This window comes from Aphanomyces invadans (assembly GCF_000520115.1).
Source record: "Aphanomyces invadans strain NJM9701 unplaced genomic scaffold supercont1.16, whole genome shotgun sequence".
Taxonomy (NCBI): Eukaryota; Oomycota; class Saprolegniomycetes; order Saprolegniales; family Verrucalvaceae; genus Aphanomyces; species Aphanomyces invadans.
The window spans coordinates 44810-56861 of record NW_008580161.1 but is presented as its reverse complement, the minus strand read 5'-3'; the positions used below and the strand labels follow the sequence as shown (position 1 = coordinate 56861).

Genomic DNA, 12052 nt, shown 5'->3' with positions numbered 1-12052 from the left:
TTCATTGGTCATGTTGAACAAAAATGACCGAGAAGGGCTCGACGATTGCTGCATACATTCGCCGCTTCCGTGGTCCACCGACGTCCAGAGAAGAGAGGTCTCGCGAATACAGAGCGCAAGACTTCTGGTGGCTGGACAAGAGATCTGCCCTGGAAGAAGCCCATGGTCGTGCGCAGCATCAACTGTCACGTATGGACGATGATGTCGACGATCAGAGCAAGGCCTGGGACGACATCGATGGGCATACCATCTCTTCCTCGCGTGAATATGCTGACCATACTGCTTCCGACACAGTCATGTCCATGAATGAGCTTTCTGCATCGACAGATCTCGTCGCATCATCACTTCAACCATTGAACACTGCGCCGGCATCCCCGCCGCCACCACCACCACCGTCACCACCATCGCTTCTCAACGGAATTTCATTTACAAGCAGTGCTAACAGTAGCGACGCTCCTCCTCTACCATGCTCCACTGCGGCTGTGGACGACCTTCTTTCGCCCAAACGCACCAACAACGACGACTCCGCCTTTCGTTACGTCCATGACGAGCTCGGGTCATCCCTTTGGGAGGACATAGGTCCCAACGTGTCGTCCACGTCATCTTGCGCTCCACGCGTGAACGTTCCTTTAGCTGGGCCATACCCTGGAATGGATGGGCTGGACGATGAAGTGTCCATGTCGAGCAGCATCGAGTCGGCATGGTATGCGGTGCGACCGGAAGACGTCTTGATGGAGCATCCCGAGGTGACCATTCAGCGTCTCCGCTCCCGTCTTGGTCTCATGCCTTTGACGTCCACTTCGTCGCTGCCGTTGTCCCGCGCGGTCCGCTCTTTTCGAACGGATGTGTCCGGAGTAGACGATTCCACATTGTCCCTCGACCCTTCCTTCGACATGGCTCCGTACGCAAACGCCGTCGGCTCCCGCATTTCACTCGAAAGCCCGCCACGAGTTCCTTCCGACGCGCCTTCGCGCCTCGTCCGCGACGAAGTGATTTCTCCGATGGTGGCAGAGCCGGCATTTCTCGCACCGGCGCGCGCGATGCATTTTCCAGTGTTCAAGGTGACGACCATGGCGCCATGGATACTTGAGCCACAGGTGGCGCCACCCGACACGTTCGCCTCATCAGTGCTGTCCACGGCGCCTATCCGAGGTGAACGATTCAGCGAGTTTGTGCATCCAGCAAGTGTGGACGCGCCAAACGCGGCAGCGCAAGTTGCTCGAGATGAAGCTGATACAACGTTCAAGTTGAATGAAAGTGATCCTCGTGAGCAAGACACACCCCGCGCGGCAGAGCAACTGCCTTCCGCGCACTCGACACCACAACAAGCGGAGCCTGCCAACGTTTCACCGTCAGCTTCTTCCAGTTCAAGCGGCCAGACGCCACCAAAACGACCCAGTGTCGGCATTGCCTTTCGAGCGCCCATCCACCCTCGTCGGTCTGTCGAGACGTACAAAGCGCCAACGGACGAATCGCCAACTCCAGGTCCACCGCCTCCAGAAGTCGGTCATGTCGTCGAGGAACTGGTGTCGTCCGTTGTCCTGTCGTGGGTGGAAGCGTCCTCGGTAGTGGAAGCACCGACGGAGGTGGAGGCACCCTCGGAGATGGAAGCACATGTCGATGCTTTCGCCACCACACCCTTGCTGCAGGAAGAACAAGTTGTTGTCGAAGCAGAAGTGGCCGACGACATTCCTTTTCTCCAACGAGATCACGGCATGGTAGTAGGCAGGAGATCGTGCAGCCCAACAGGCGGCTCCGCGGATACCGCCGCGGAGAAACCCACATGCCCATCCGACGAAAGTGAATGGGACCACAACGTGCTGGACAACGACACGTGCGAGTTCTTGAATGACGACGTCGTGCGCATGCTGGTACAACGAATCCTGCTGTGCGAAGAAGCTCTCGCGATTATGAACGCCCGAAACGTACTACAGCAAGCCCACGAATAACTCGTCTTGGTCGTGAACCAATTCATGGTTGCTTGTCTGGGATTCGTTTGGATTGCGTCGAATCGTATCGACATTGTTCCGATGATCGCGCGCACGAAGCTCGGTTCGGCCACCGAGTCAATGGCCGGAGACAGCTCGCGACTGCCTAGTCCTCGTTGAGTTCCGCCGCATGGCGGCAATGGCCCCATCCTTGCTGGCTTTGACATGGCCTCTCGAACGAAACAGTGCTGCCATCACGACGGCACGAGAAAATTCGCTCAGACAAACGTGGTCGCCATCGCTGGTGATGGCTTTGTCGAGGACAAAGGAGGTCCAGCGCACACACTTTCATGTGCCCACACACAACGAGTCGCTGCTCCTTCCCGCGGATGAGCGCTTTTTGTACATTACATGCCATTGGTTCTACCGCGGAACGTATTTCCTCGACAAGGAGTCAGCATGGTCATGGTGGATCGCGAACCAATGACTACATCCCCCACTCCCTTGGCCGACCCACAACATCCCATGCTGCCGTTCCAAGAAGAACATTTAGTTTGTCAGTTCTGCTTATACTAGCGTGCTCCTTTCATGAGCGAAGTTGGGGGCAACTCAGCGATAACCCGCACCTGTTTAGTGGGGCAATCTCATGGACTTGGACATCCCCCCCTCCTTCGTGGGAACCATAGCGTGCATGGGTCAACGCATGCGTGTACGCCAGCTACACAACCACGAGTGTAGCATGTGTGTGAAGGCAGTGTATAGTCGTGGTGCTTCGAGCGGAAGTGCTTTGCGCGGGGCATCGTTTGGGTTGGTTGTCGTATTCTGTTCAGGATTTCTTTTTTGCACCCCAGAATTTTGTTTGCTTTATCGTGAATTGTAAAATTTCGTCGGAATTCCTCGAAATCCCTTGAACGTTTCGATTGGCTATGTTATCAATCGAGTCGGCAAATATATCATTCCGAATTGTTCTAATTTGTATTATTTCTCTGACATGGATATTCTTCATAATACTTCGAAGTAATATATTTCGGCGTCGCATTCTTATCCGGAACTTGGAACGGAACGGCATGGTCGAGTTCACGAGCCCGAGGATCAAGCCAAAGAGGAAGAATGCGGTGGTGGTCGGGGTGGCGTCAACCAAGTATAAGTGGGTCGGGGATTCGTTGAATGTCCTGAATGGAGATGTGTACTATGGTGGCGTGTCCAGGATGACAGGACGCGACAAGGAGCATTTTGGCCAATATGACGTCGTCCAACTTCGACATCCAACCGATGGGTCAACGATGAAACTAGCGACCGTGCACGCGCTTTGGGCAGATGCAAAGGGAAAGATGATGATGGAAGTGCGGTATATGAAGCCACTATCTGCATTGCCAATCTCGATGCGGAAGAAACTCGCGCAGTCGACAACCGCTTCGACCACGAAGGAAGAGGTAGTCGACACGACCGAAATCGACGAGGTGCCCGTGGCCAATGTCGTCAAGGTGGTCAACATCGCAGCGTCATACATTTGTACAAAGTTGTATGCGCCGCTGACCGGCACACTGACCGTGATCGCGCCCGACAGCCGCGGACCCGACTTGGCATACGTATACAGCCGCCGCCTCAAGTGGATCGATTCGGGTGAGTGCGTCAATCGAAAGCGCCGGCGTGTTGTTGACGGCGCGACGGTTGAAAACGACGGGGCGGCGCCCTTGGCAGAATGCCAGTCCCGGCTGGAAGCAGCATGCGACCAATTGCAGCTCTCCAGCATCCCCGACACTTTGCTCGGTCGCGAAGATGAGCGCCGGCAAATCTACCACACACTCAAGTTGGCCATCGTGGATGGCGAAAGCAGTCCAGTGTACATCAGCGGGCTACCAGGTACGTATTCCTGCACGATATCGATCGCCGCATGATCTCCTCGAACAGGCATGGGAAAGACCGCGACAGTGAAGGAAATTTTGCGCACTCTCGAGCGAGAGCGCGCGATACAGGCGATTCCTGCGTTCACGTGGATCGAAATAAACGGGCTTCACATGCCCAAGCCAGACCAGGCGTACAGCATGATCTGGAAGACACTGGAGTCGTTTCACTTCCACGTACGTCGCGGCCGTGCGTGTGCTGTGGACGCTTGATCTCGATGATGGGATGCTTAGGCCAAAACGCTCAACTCGAAGCGCGCCCGCGACTGCCTTGACGCCTTCTTCAAAGACAACACGCCTCGACCCGCGCTCGTTCTCGTCTTGGACGAAATGGACTTTATGCTGGCAGGTACACCCTGATGCAGCTGCTCACGCCGTCCGTGAGCGAGATGGTGGCCGAGTCGGCAACGTCACTGCTTTCACCGTGTTAGGAAAAAACACGGTCCTGTACAACTTTCTCGAGTGGCAGGCCCTTCCATCGTCCAAGCTCGTCGTCGTCGGCATCGCCAACATCATGTACGCCTATACTGCTCTGCCTCCCTCGTGCTGCAGCTGCCTTGTTGGCATTTTGAGTGTGTGAATGGCCTGCCATGAGTCCCGGGCACCGCATACTTCTGTGCGGCTACATTTCCATGAGTCTCTGGCGCATCTACTTGTCCCAACTGGTGTGTGCTTGTGACGCTGTCTGGCAGGGACCTGCCCGAGCGACTGGCACCGAAGCTTCGCAGCCGCTTTGGCGTGAACCGCATTGCATTTCGGTCGTACACGCACGACCAGATCGAGCGCATACTTCACCAGCGGCTGGCGACGCTGCACGTGTTTGAGGCCGGCTCGATCGAAATCTACGCCAAGGCGCTGGCGCACCAGAGCGGTGACATCCGAAAGGCGCTGATGGTGTGTAAGGCTGCCGTGGAGCGGACCCTGCGCCGAGTCGTCGAGACGCAAACTCCGTCCAAGGTGCTGTCGACCGACATCGAAGCTGCCCAGGCCGCCATGTCGGAATCGCCGCTCGTCATGCGGCTGCGGCAGTGCAGCACGTTTGAGTGCATCTTCCTCGTGGCGCTCTTGCGAGAAGTGAAACTACAGCCCCCAGGTATGTGGACTCATGTGGTGGACGCGACCAACTCTCTTGGACGTGCAGAAAAGCACTGCGGGAAACGTGGCGGGGACCTCGAAGGCGTGGCCACTCGCGTGATCAACTTGACCAAGACAGCCGGCCTTGCGCGCATTCCTTCCTTTGCCGAGATCCAAGCCGTGTGCTTTGAGCTCGAGCGATGTGATATCGTTCGGGAAAAGAAAGGCCAGTGGGAGCTGACCTTCTCCCACGATGAGATTCAAGACGCATTCATCGCACATCCTGTCGGGCGGCTATTGTGGACATGACGACGACACCATCGTCGAGTTTCCATGTGAACGCGTCGTCGTCTGGACGATTCATACCTCGAAAGGGCGATGAAATATGATCGAGGGAGGATAAGTTAAGTTTTATGTCGATGCTGTACGGGATGCCTACACTCGCTCCTTACGCAACCGCCGCGCTAGATGCATGTCGCGTGGCAGCAGCGTCACGCGTTTCGCATGCATTGTGCACAGGTATGAGTCTTCAAAGAGCGATACCAAGTACGCTTCGGCGGATTCTTGCAGCGCGACCAACGCAGACCCTTGGAAACGCAGGTCCAAGCGCACGTTTTGCGCGATTTCGCGCACCAACCGCTGGAACGGCAGCTTGCGAATCAACAGGTCGGTCGACTTTTGGTACCGCCGAATCTCGCGCAACGCGACCGTGCCTGGACGATACCGAAACGGCTTCTTCACGAGATTCACAGGATGGTCACCCTTTTTTCCAGGAAGGGTCTTCTTGGACGCCAGCATGTTCTTGCGCGGGGTCTTGCCGTCATTCACGTTCTTAGGCGTCGTCTGCTTGGTGCGGGCCATCTTTGAGAATGATACACTCGCGCGAAATAGTATGACAAGGAGCATCCGGATACTCTTGTTGGCGCCAGAATTATCCGGAAGTGTGCCATTCTCAACACAGCACCGTGGGGGCCTTGATGGAATGGACGAAGCAAACTCGGTCAGTCGCTCATCAAAACCACCGAAGAGATGAAGGAGAGATGGATGTCTGAGCCAACTGACGTTCGTGACGCTTGCATGAACGAACACGTAGAGACTGACATATCTCGACGACTGGAACGATGGCCCTGCCATGAGAGCATTTCCTCAAGCTCTGTCGTCGATGATGGGTCTCCGGATAAATCCCATCATCCGGATATCGGGCATTTCAATCGATCTCGGCACGGACATCATGAGCAAGGACCACCCATACGACTGGTACGAGCAAAGTTTTCGGGGCATGGCAGTGAATGAGACAGTGTGATGTGTCAGTGTGATGTAGTGAGATCGTACTGACCTTTGGCTCAACTGACGCGGCTGCACATGCGTTGGCGACCCTGAACGTCGACGAGGAGATCTCTCCCGACAAAATCACCAAGGAACTCCGAGTGCAAGACAAGAAACTGATTGCGTACGGCGAACTCGTCCTATATCGAGTCGGTACTGATCTATTGCTTGTATACAGGCATTTCTGGGCGAACGAGATCCGCATGCTGCGAGCAGCAGCATCGTCCTTTTATGACATGGCGTTGGTCGTCACACGAGTGTTGCTGGAGTTTGACGATTTGGAAGGATTGGACGAATTGTAAAGGAAAACAAACGATGTTGAAACTCGTCGTGTGGTGTTCGTGGCCCTCGTCGCTTGTTGGAGGTGGGAGCTACCCATCGAGTCTGACCTCGGCTTACCTTGGCCACTTACTTGCACATGTCTGGCAATCGTATCCTTGCCCCAACTTGCGCTCGATGCGTAGATCGAACCGCATTCTAGAGCTTCTAGACGCCTTGGGTACCCCATGGCACGCCATCTCCCCAAAGGAGCTTGTGGATTCTTGTTGCAGCTCTTCCCATGTGCATCCCCGGTCAGATCGATGGAACACATTGCCATCGGCAGAAACATCCGGATAAGTCAGAAAACAGCGACAATTGAATCATCATGGTGGACCTGGTCGCCGACGCCGCCGCAAAAGCGCAGTCGTCGCTGTTCACGCTTCCATCCATGACGCGACTGCTTGTGGACACAGATATTGCGTTGGTGGTGTGACCATGTGGGAGCAGTGTCTGAGTGAGTTTATAGGTCCACGATGCAATCGCCGATGTCCAACGGAAGGAAGGACAACCACCCCTGGAAGAGGTAGCGTCGTTTCTGCGTGTTTCATCAACATTGATATTCCCATCAGACGCGGCGGTCTTTTACGCTTGCTCAGCACACGACTTTTGTCCAGCTGACACGAATTCTGGTGAGTTGGAGCGCGCACTCGTCGATGTGCTCGACCGAGTCGGAGACTGCAATGTTGCCAATCGTAGATGCATCTCCGGACCATGCTGCAAACATCGGACAAGCTTGCCATGTACAACAATCTACGACCGTACGCGAAGTTGAATGGATCGTAGGAACTTGCTGCAAGCACTGGAACCTATGATTCACGACGTGCCGCTGCATCCTGCCGAGCTTTCCAGAACGGCAAGTCGAAGTCAAGTGCTGCTGTTGTTTCTCTATCACTGTCATCCCCACCGCGTCCTTGGCTTCTTCTTCTTAACGTGTACTGCACCCCAAGATAAAGCCAGCACACTGCGCAACCTCGTGAGCGTTCGCGACGTGGCCCTCCACCTCGTTCGTACTGCGAGCCTTTCAACGGCAACAACGACAACCACGCCCCACGCGACTCTATGGTTTCAGCTACTATCGCACACTGTTGATTGTGCCAAATCCTTCACGGCCACGGGTGGAGGTACGAATGTGCTCCTGGTCCGGACATGAGGAGTGACGTGGATGTAGAACACGGGCGGCGCGGCCCGACGAAGCTCAGCCTTGCTGCCGCCGACGCCTCCTTGGCCATCATTCACGTAGCTGCATTAAGCATTGGCAGAAACGACGAGGAAGGAAGCGCGTCGTCAGTGGTTGGACCGCTCAAGGCATGCATATCCTGGAGTTGACGCATGCTGACAATTGTGCAGGAGCTGATCGCTCAACTCCTCGACGAACTTGTGGAATGGTACACGGGCGTCCGCCATCGCACGTTGTTCGTGGTAGCCCTGGTCTCGTTTCGCACAGCCACATGCACGTCGACAGAGTGGGTCGACCACATCCATCACTCGATTCCAGTGTTCCAGTCGGCATTTCCCCACTCAACTCGTCTGCTCTCACGCATGATCAGTCAGCTGCGGTAAGCAGCGTCATGATGGGTTGCACAAGCATACAACGGCTACGAACTAGGCTGCACCCGACCGAGCCGGCACTGCGAAACGTGGTCTGTGCGCTGGGTCGCGTGCGGCCGTCAAAGCTGAGCCACGCAATGCACTGCCAACTAGTCAACGTACGTGTTACTCCTGCCAAAAATCGTTTGGCGTGCTTATCATGACCTTTGACCAGGTTGCGGTGGATGCCATGCGGGCAAGTGCATCCAGTGAAGCGACCTTCCTTGCCACGACGATCGTTGAATTCGTCATTTGCCAGCACTGGATCACACACGGCCTGCTCTCTCCGCCGTGGGAGTGGGTTTACCCAGTGGAGCGAGCCCTTGTCGATGGCGCAGCACTTATTCCGGCCACTCCAGCCATTGCCGACATCGTTCGCGTCACCAACGTTCCCGTTGCGACGGTGCGTGCATTCTTGACGCGGCACGTGGGATGGTTTCGTGCCGGTGAATGGACGGTGTCGTCAAACAAGCTCATGCAGATTCTTTCTCCACAATGCAGCTCAAGATGGTCCTCGAAGCCACCGACACGTCCAAGTCAGTGCTGAGAAACGCCCTCACGTTGGTCCAGTACATGATGAGCGAGTCGCCACCTCAGAGTCTTGTGTGGTCGGCACTTCTCGGCACGGGGGTTGTGCGCTCGTCGCCTTCATCTGTCATCGCCACAGCCAAGCAGCTCACCATGCCGGTACTGATGCTCTGCGATCATCATCCATGTATCGGCATTCGACGTCAAGTACACGCCCAGTCGACATGCCGGTGTGTATGCTGAGGCTGCCTGTAGGCTGCCAAACTCCTTTCGGCCTTGGACATGTCGACGATCGTGGCGCACTACATGGCTCGGCTCCCATCCAGTCACGCCGACACTATCTTGGCCTACCTCGTCGCCAGTCGGACCGCCAGTCGAGTTGCTGTCGGGACCATCGTGGCGGCAATTCTCAACCTCGGCTTCCCGGCGTTCGCAACGCTTCCGATACAGTCCCCTGCCGACATCCAACCAGTCCAAGGATCGTCGCAGTCGAGTGCGCCTGCGAAGCGTCAAGCCGCTTTGCAAGCCTTGACTCGGTACCCCCCCAGCATTCGTCGCATGCGCGACTGATTGGAGATCGTGCAGGTGGCTGGAGCGCGTTCCACCGTCCAGTGTCGATGCCATCTCGGACGACCTCATCGCCACCTTCTTTCAAAGCTCCCACGACTCGATCTCGATGGTCGTCTTGCGGGAGTTCCTCCGATTGTATCCAGCAACGTTTTCCCGTCAGCTGCCTGTGCTACAATCTCGTCTGCAGGTACGCCGTCCACTTTTCTCGCGAAGTCCATGTCGTTGACGGTCGTGCAGCCACACGTTGGTGTAGTGTACGAGTCATCCAGTCCGTTGCTGTTGGTGAAGTTGCGCCCCCTCTTGGCGCTGCGTCTGGCTCCTGTGTCATGTCTGAGTAACGTGGTAATCGTTGCTCGAGTGTCCATGCTGTCGACTCAGCATCTCTGCAATTAGGCGAGTTCGCTCGTCCAAATGGTGGTCGCACTTGTGTCGGAGGTGCCCCTGTCGTCGAGAAGGGCGGCGCGATTCTAATTCGGAATGTCAGGACGGCGAGAGCGAAGACATTCGGAAATTGGCGGCAGACATCGTAGCGAAACTCCCGCCACGCACAGCATTCCCGCTGATTCTCCAGCGCTTGCAGCCGCTGCTCGCGCCCGTCGCGCCACCCGGAGCTTGGGCCGCCCTGTCAGCATGGAACACGCTGCCTCCACTAGCGTCGTCGGCGAAAACGACGTCGCTCATGGTGTACTGCGCCACCGTCTTCGTTGCGGCCCACCCAGAATCACAACCGATGTGGCTTGGCCCAGTCTTGGAACTCGTGCTCATGGCATGGGCAGCTCGAGTCCCATCAGCCTCACAGTCCTCTGACCTGGTCGAGAGAGTTCAGCGCGGCTGCATTGAGTGCATGACTGTGCTCATGCACCATTCGTCCATCCATGCGTCCCACACCGTAGGTGGCGATGACACGGCTTGTGTTGACGTTTTCAGCTGTAGACGTTTGAGCAGTGGGTGCAGAGTTGGCTCGAGGGTACATTTGATGGAAGGATGAACATGCTCGAGACGCAGCGGCTGCTCGAGCTGCCCGCTCGTCTGTGTTGCTGTAATGTCTTGCTCAAGTACAAAATCCATGTTTTGCATGCGGTACTAACGTCAAGGACCTTTTCCAGCGCGATTCCTCGCCTGGACAAGACTGCTCTGTGCACACTGGCGTCGCAATCGCTGCCGTACATACACGCGTGCCTAGCAAAGGATACATCCCCTGCGGTCTTGCAGTCGGCTTCCCTCAAGGTGCATAATTCCCTTCGTTCGTTGAACTCGATGCGCAAATATGTATGATCTTCCAACTGCAGCTCCTCATGACGCTCGCGAAATACCATGCCTTCAATGACAACTTTGCGCAGTCCGTTGGCACCGACGTCGTCGACGCAACGGCCAAATTGGTGGCAAGTGCCCAGAATACACAGGTACGACCATTCCCAATGCCCATGTGACTTTGGGGTGCATGGCCATGGGTAGGTGTCCATGGAAGCAGCGCAAACCATTGTCGTGATCCTAACCGAGGCGAAAGCATTGCCGCATATATTGACCTCAGGATGTTTGCAGAGTATGGCACGGTATGCGCCTGGATGATTCCTGAGGGCTATGCTCCTGATTTGGATGCTGCAGGATTCTTCAGGACGCCCGCGACAGCCCCCATATCGACCCCGACACCCGCGGCGTCGCGCGGACTTTGGTCGATTCGATCCGGTCCTTGTTGAAGTGACACCACCGCGGCGATTGGTGGGAAAATGTGCCACGAGTTGAAACGATGTGATTGGCTAAAATCGTCATTTAATTCAACTAAGACGTGTTTCGATTGGTTCATGCATTCCATCGGTTTTGCCAACTATTCTTCCATCACCCACGTCAAGTATGCGGTTGAACATTAAGCCCTCGCCCGCACCGACGGCCACGTCAAGCTTGACCGGCTCCCGCATGAGCAACTACGGCAGCACATACGACCCTGTACGTCCACGCAGCGCGCGCCACGCCAGACTGTCATGACGACTCATGTGGTGTGTCTCTAGACGGCCCAGCGCCTCCTTGCCACGTCCGACAAAATCGAACAGACCAAGCAAACGATCGCAGAAGCCGACCGGACGGCCAAGCACGTCCTCGTGGAACTCGAGGCGCAGCGTGGACAGTTTACAGACATGAAGGACATGGTGAACGACACCAAGTCTGCGACGATGCAAGCGAACACGTACCTGAAGGAGTTGCGAAATCGCCACCTCCGACAAAAGATGCTCCTCTGGGGCATTATCATCGTTCTCATCGCGGTTGACGTGTATATGTTTTACTACTTCTTTCTAAGGCAATAGAGCGTGCGTGCCGCCGTGTCTTTGTCGTTCGGGCTGCGCGTTGTCGATGCGGTCATCGATGGAAGTGATGGATAGAGCCCCAGTCTCGCGCCAGAGCTCTCTCTGCGTGATAGAACGCCATGTGCTGCTGCCAATGTCTTCGCACGAAAACAAGTGGTCCACATGAGGCGGCGCGGCCATTCAAACCACCGCTGCGAACTGCACCGTACTTGACATTCGTGGGAACCTGGCGGTGGCCTTGACGAGCATATCCGTTCACAACAGTGCATTCTTCTCAAGCCTGGACGCGACGACAAGCTCGACCTCGCCATGGAGACCTCAATCCCGACGTGTATCTACCTCATGGCGTACGTGCATGTGAGCACTACTCGCGTGAAATCGCAGTGGGCATGTTACACTAGCATCTTTGTCGCACATGTTGGGCAAGTTCCGTGACTCGAAAGAATCGTTTCAGCCAGCGTTAAACTCCAAAAAAATAGCTTTTTTGGCGGCAAAACGAGCGTTAAAGAGTATA

At 55.8% G+C, this 12052-nt stretch overlaps 6 protein-coding genes across 21 annotated transcripts; 5 read left to right on the top strand and 1 right to left on the bottom strand.

Annotated features, from left to right (window-relative positions):
- Window positions 1-17: 17 nt before the first annotated feature.
- On the top strand, window positions 18-1991 carry H310_07996 (hypothetical protein). Its single transcript, XM_008873580.1, has one exon. The coding sequence runs from the start codon at window positions 24-26 to the stop codon at window positions 1947-1949; it is 1926 nt and encodes a 641-aa protein (XP_008871802.1). The 5' UTR covers window positions 18-23; the 3' UTR covers window positions 1950-1991.
- Window positions 1992-2979: 988 nt separating this feature from the next.
- H310_07995 (hypothetical protein) lies at window positions 2980-5766 on the top strand. The gene is made up of 6 exons (XM_008873579.1): window positions 2980-3791; window positions 3840-4009; window positions 4067-4181; window positions 4264-4348; window positions 4525-4925; window positions 4974-5766. The coding sequence occupies exons 1-6, from the start codon at window positions 2996-2998 to the stop codon at window positions 5213-5215; spliced, it is 1809 nt and encodes a 602-aa protein (XP_008871801.1). The 5' UTR covers window positions 2980-2995; the 3' UTR covers window positions 5216-5766.
- Window positions 5291-5767, bottom strand: H310_07994 (hypothetical protein; the record flags this gene model as incomplete). The annotated part of the gene is made up of 1 exon (XM_008873578.1): window positions 5291-5767. One exon carries the CDS (start codon window positions 5765-5767, stop codon window positions 5342-5344), a length of 426 nt encoding a protein of 141 aa, XP_008871800.1. The 3' UTR covers window positions 5291-5341.
- A 341-nt stretch (window positions 5768-6108) lies between these two features.
- On the top strand, window positions 6109-6561 carry H310_07993 (hypothetical protein). The gene is made up of 3 exons (XM_008873577.1): window positions 6109-6163; window positions 6228-6356; window positions 6411-6561. Exons 1-3 carry the CDS (start codon window positions 6138-6140, stop codon window positions 6532-6534), a joined length of 279 nt encoding a protein of 92 aa, XP_008871799.1. The 5' UTR covers window positions 6109-6137; the 3' UTR covers window positions 6535-6561.
- A 291-nt stretch (window positions 6562-6852) lies between these two features.
- H310_07992 (hypothetical protein) lies at window positions 6853-10926 on the top strand. 16 transcript variants are annotated; one of them, XM_008873564.1, is made up of 19 exons: window positions 6879-6977; window positions 7020-7076; window positions 7123-7182; window positions 7250-7293; window positions 7337-7674; window positions 7722-7858; window positions 7901-8109; window positions 8160-8259; window positions 8316-8543; window positions 8642-8875; window positions 8924-9204; window positions 9254-9425; window positions 9476-9580; window positions 9632-9673; window positions 9723-10127; window positions 10172-10293; window positions 10345-10465; window positions 10528-10791; window positions 10844-10926. In XM_008873564.1, the coding sequence occupies exons 1-18, from the start codon at window positions 6879-6881 to the stop codon at window positions 10666-10668; spliced, it is 2895 nt and encodes a 964-aa protein (XP_008871786.1). In that variant the 3' UTR covers window positions 10669-10791; window positions 10844-10926. The 16 variants fall into 16 exon arrangements, with proteins under 16 accessions (XP_008871798.1, XP_008871786.1, XP_008871785.1 ...); XM_008873576.1 differs by having other exon boundaries at window positions 6853-6977; window positions 9723-10293; XM_008873563.1 differs by having other exon boundaries at window positions 10528-10926.
- A 149-nt stretch (window positions 10927-11075) lies between these two features.
- On the top strand, window positions 11076-11920 carry H310_07991 (hypothetical protein). The gene is made up of 2 exons (XM_008873560.1): window positions 11076-11182; window positions 11245-11920. Exons 1-2 carry the CDS (start codon window positions 11090-11092, stop codon window positions 11536-11538), a joined length of 387 nt encoding a protein of 128 aa, XP_008871782.1. The 5' UTR covers window positions 11076-11089; the 3' UTR covers window positions 11539-11920.
- Window positions 11921-12052: the final 132 nt, after the last annotated feature.

Bases quoted from the DNA above. Each gene is read 5' to 3' on its own strand.
- H310_07992 (XM_008873562.1), top strand. From the start codon at position 6,879: ATGGTGGACCTGGTCGCCGACGCCGCCGCAAAAGCGCAGTCGTCGCTG. The intron at 7,294-7,336 runs GTACAACAATCT...AATGGATCGTAG, and splicing joins ACATCGGACAAGCTTGCCAT to GAACTTGCTGCAAGCACTGG. The intron at 7,859-7,900 runs GCATGCATATCC...ACAATTGTGCAG, and splicing joins CAGTGGTTGGACCGCTCAAG to GAGCTGATCGCTCAACTCCT.
- H310_07993 (XM_008873577.1), top strand. From the start codon at position 6,138: ATGAGCAAGGACCACCCATACGACTG. The intron at 6,164-6,227 runs GTACGAGCAAAG...AGTGTGATGTAG, and splicing joins AAGGACCACCCATACGACTG to TGAGATCGTACTGACCTTTG. The intron at 6,357-6,410 runs GTACGGCGAACT...GCTTGTATACAG, and splicing joins CAAGACAAGAAACTGATTGC to GCATTTCTGGGCGAACGAGA.
- H310_07991 (XM_008873560.1), top strand. From the start codon at position 11,090: ATGCGGTTGAACATTAAGCCCTCGCCCGCACCGACGGCCACGTCAAGC. The intron at 11,183-11,244 runs GTACGTCCACGC...GTGTGTCTCTAG, and splicing joins ACGGCAGCACATACGACCCT to ACGGCCCAGCGCCTCCTTGC.
- H310_07996 (XM_008873580.1), top strand. From the start codon at position 24: ATGACCGAGAAGGGCTCGACGATTGCTGCATACATTCGCCGCTTCCGT.
- H310_07995 (XM_008873579.1), top strand. From the start codon at position 2,996: ATGGTCGAGTTCACGAGCCCGAGGATCAAGCCAAAGAGGAAGAATGCG. The intron at 4,182-4,263 runs GTACACCCTGAT...TCACCGTGTTAG, and splicing joins AATGGACTTTATGCTGGCAG to GAAAAAACACGGTCCTGTAC. The intron at 4,349-4,524 runs GTACGCCTATAC...GCTGTCTGGCAG, and splicing joins GTCGGCATCGCCAACATCAT to GGACCTGCCCGAGCGACTGG.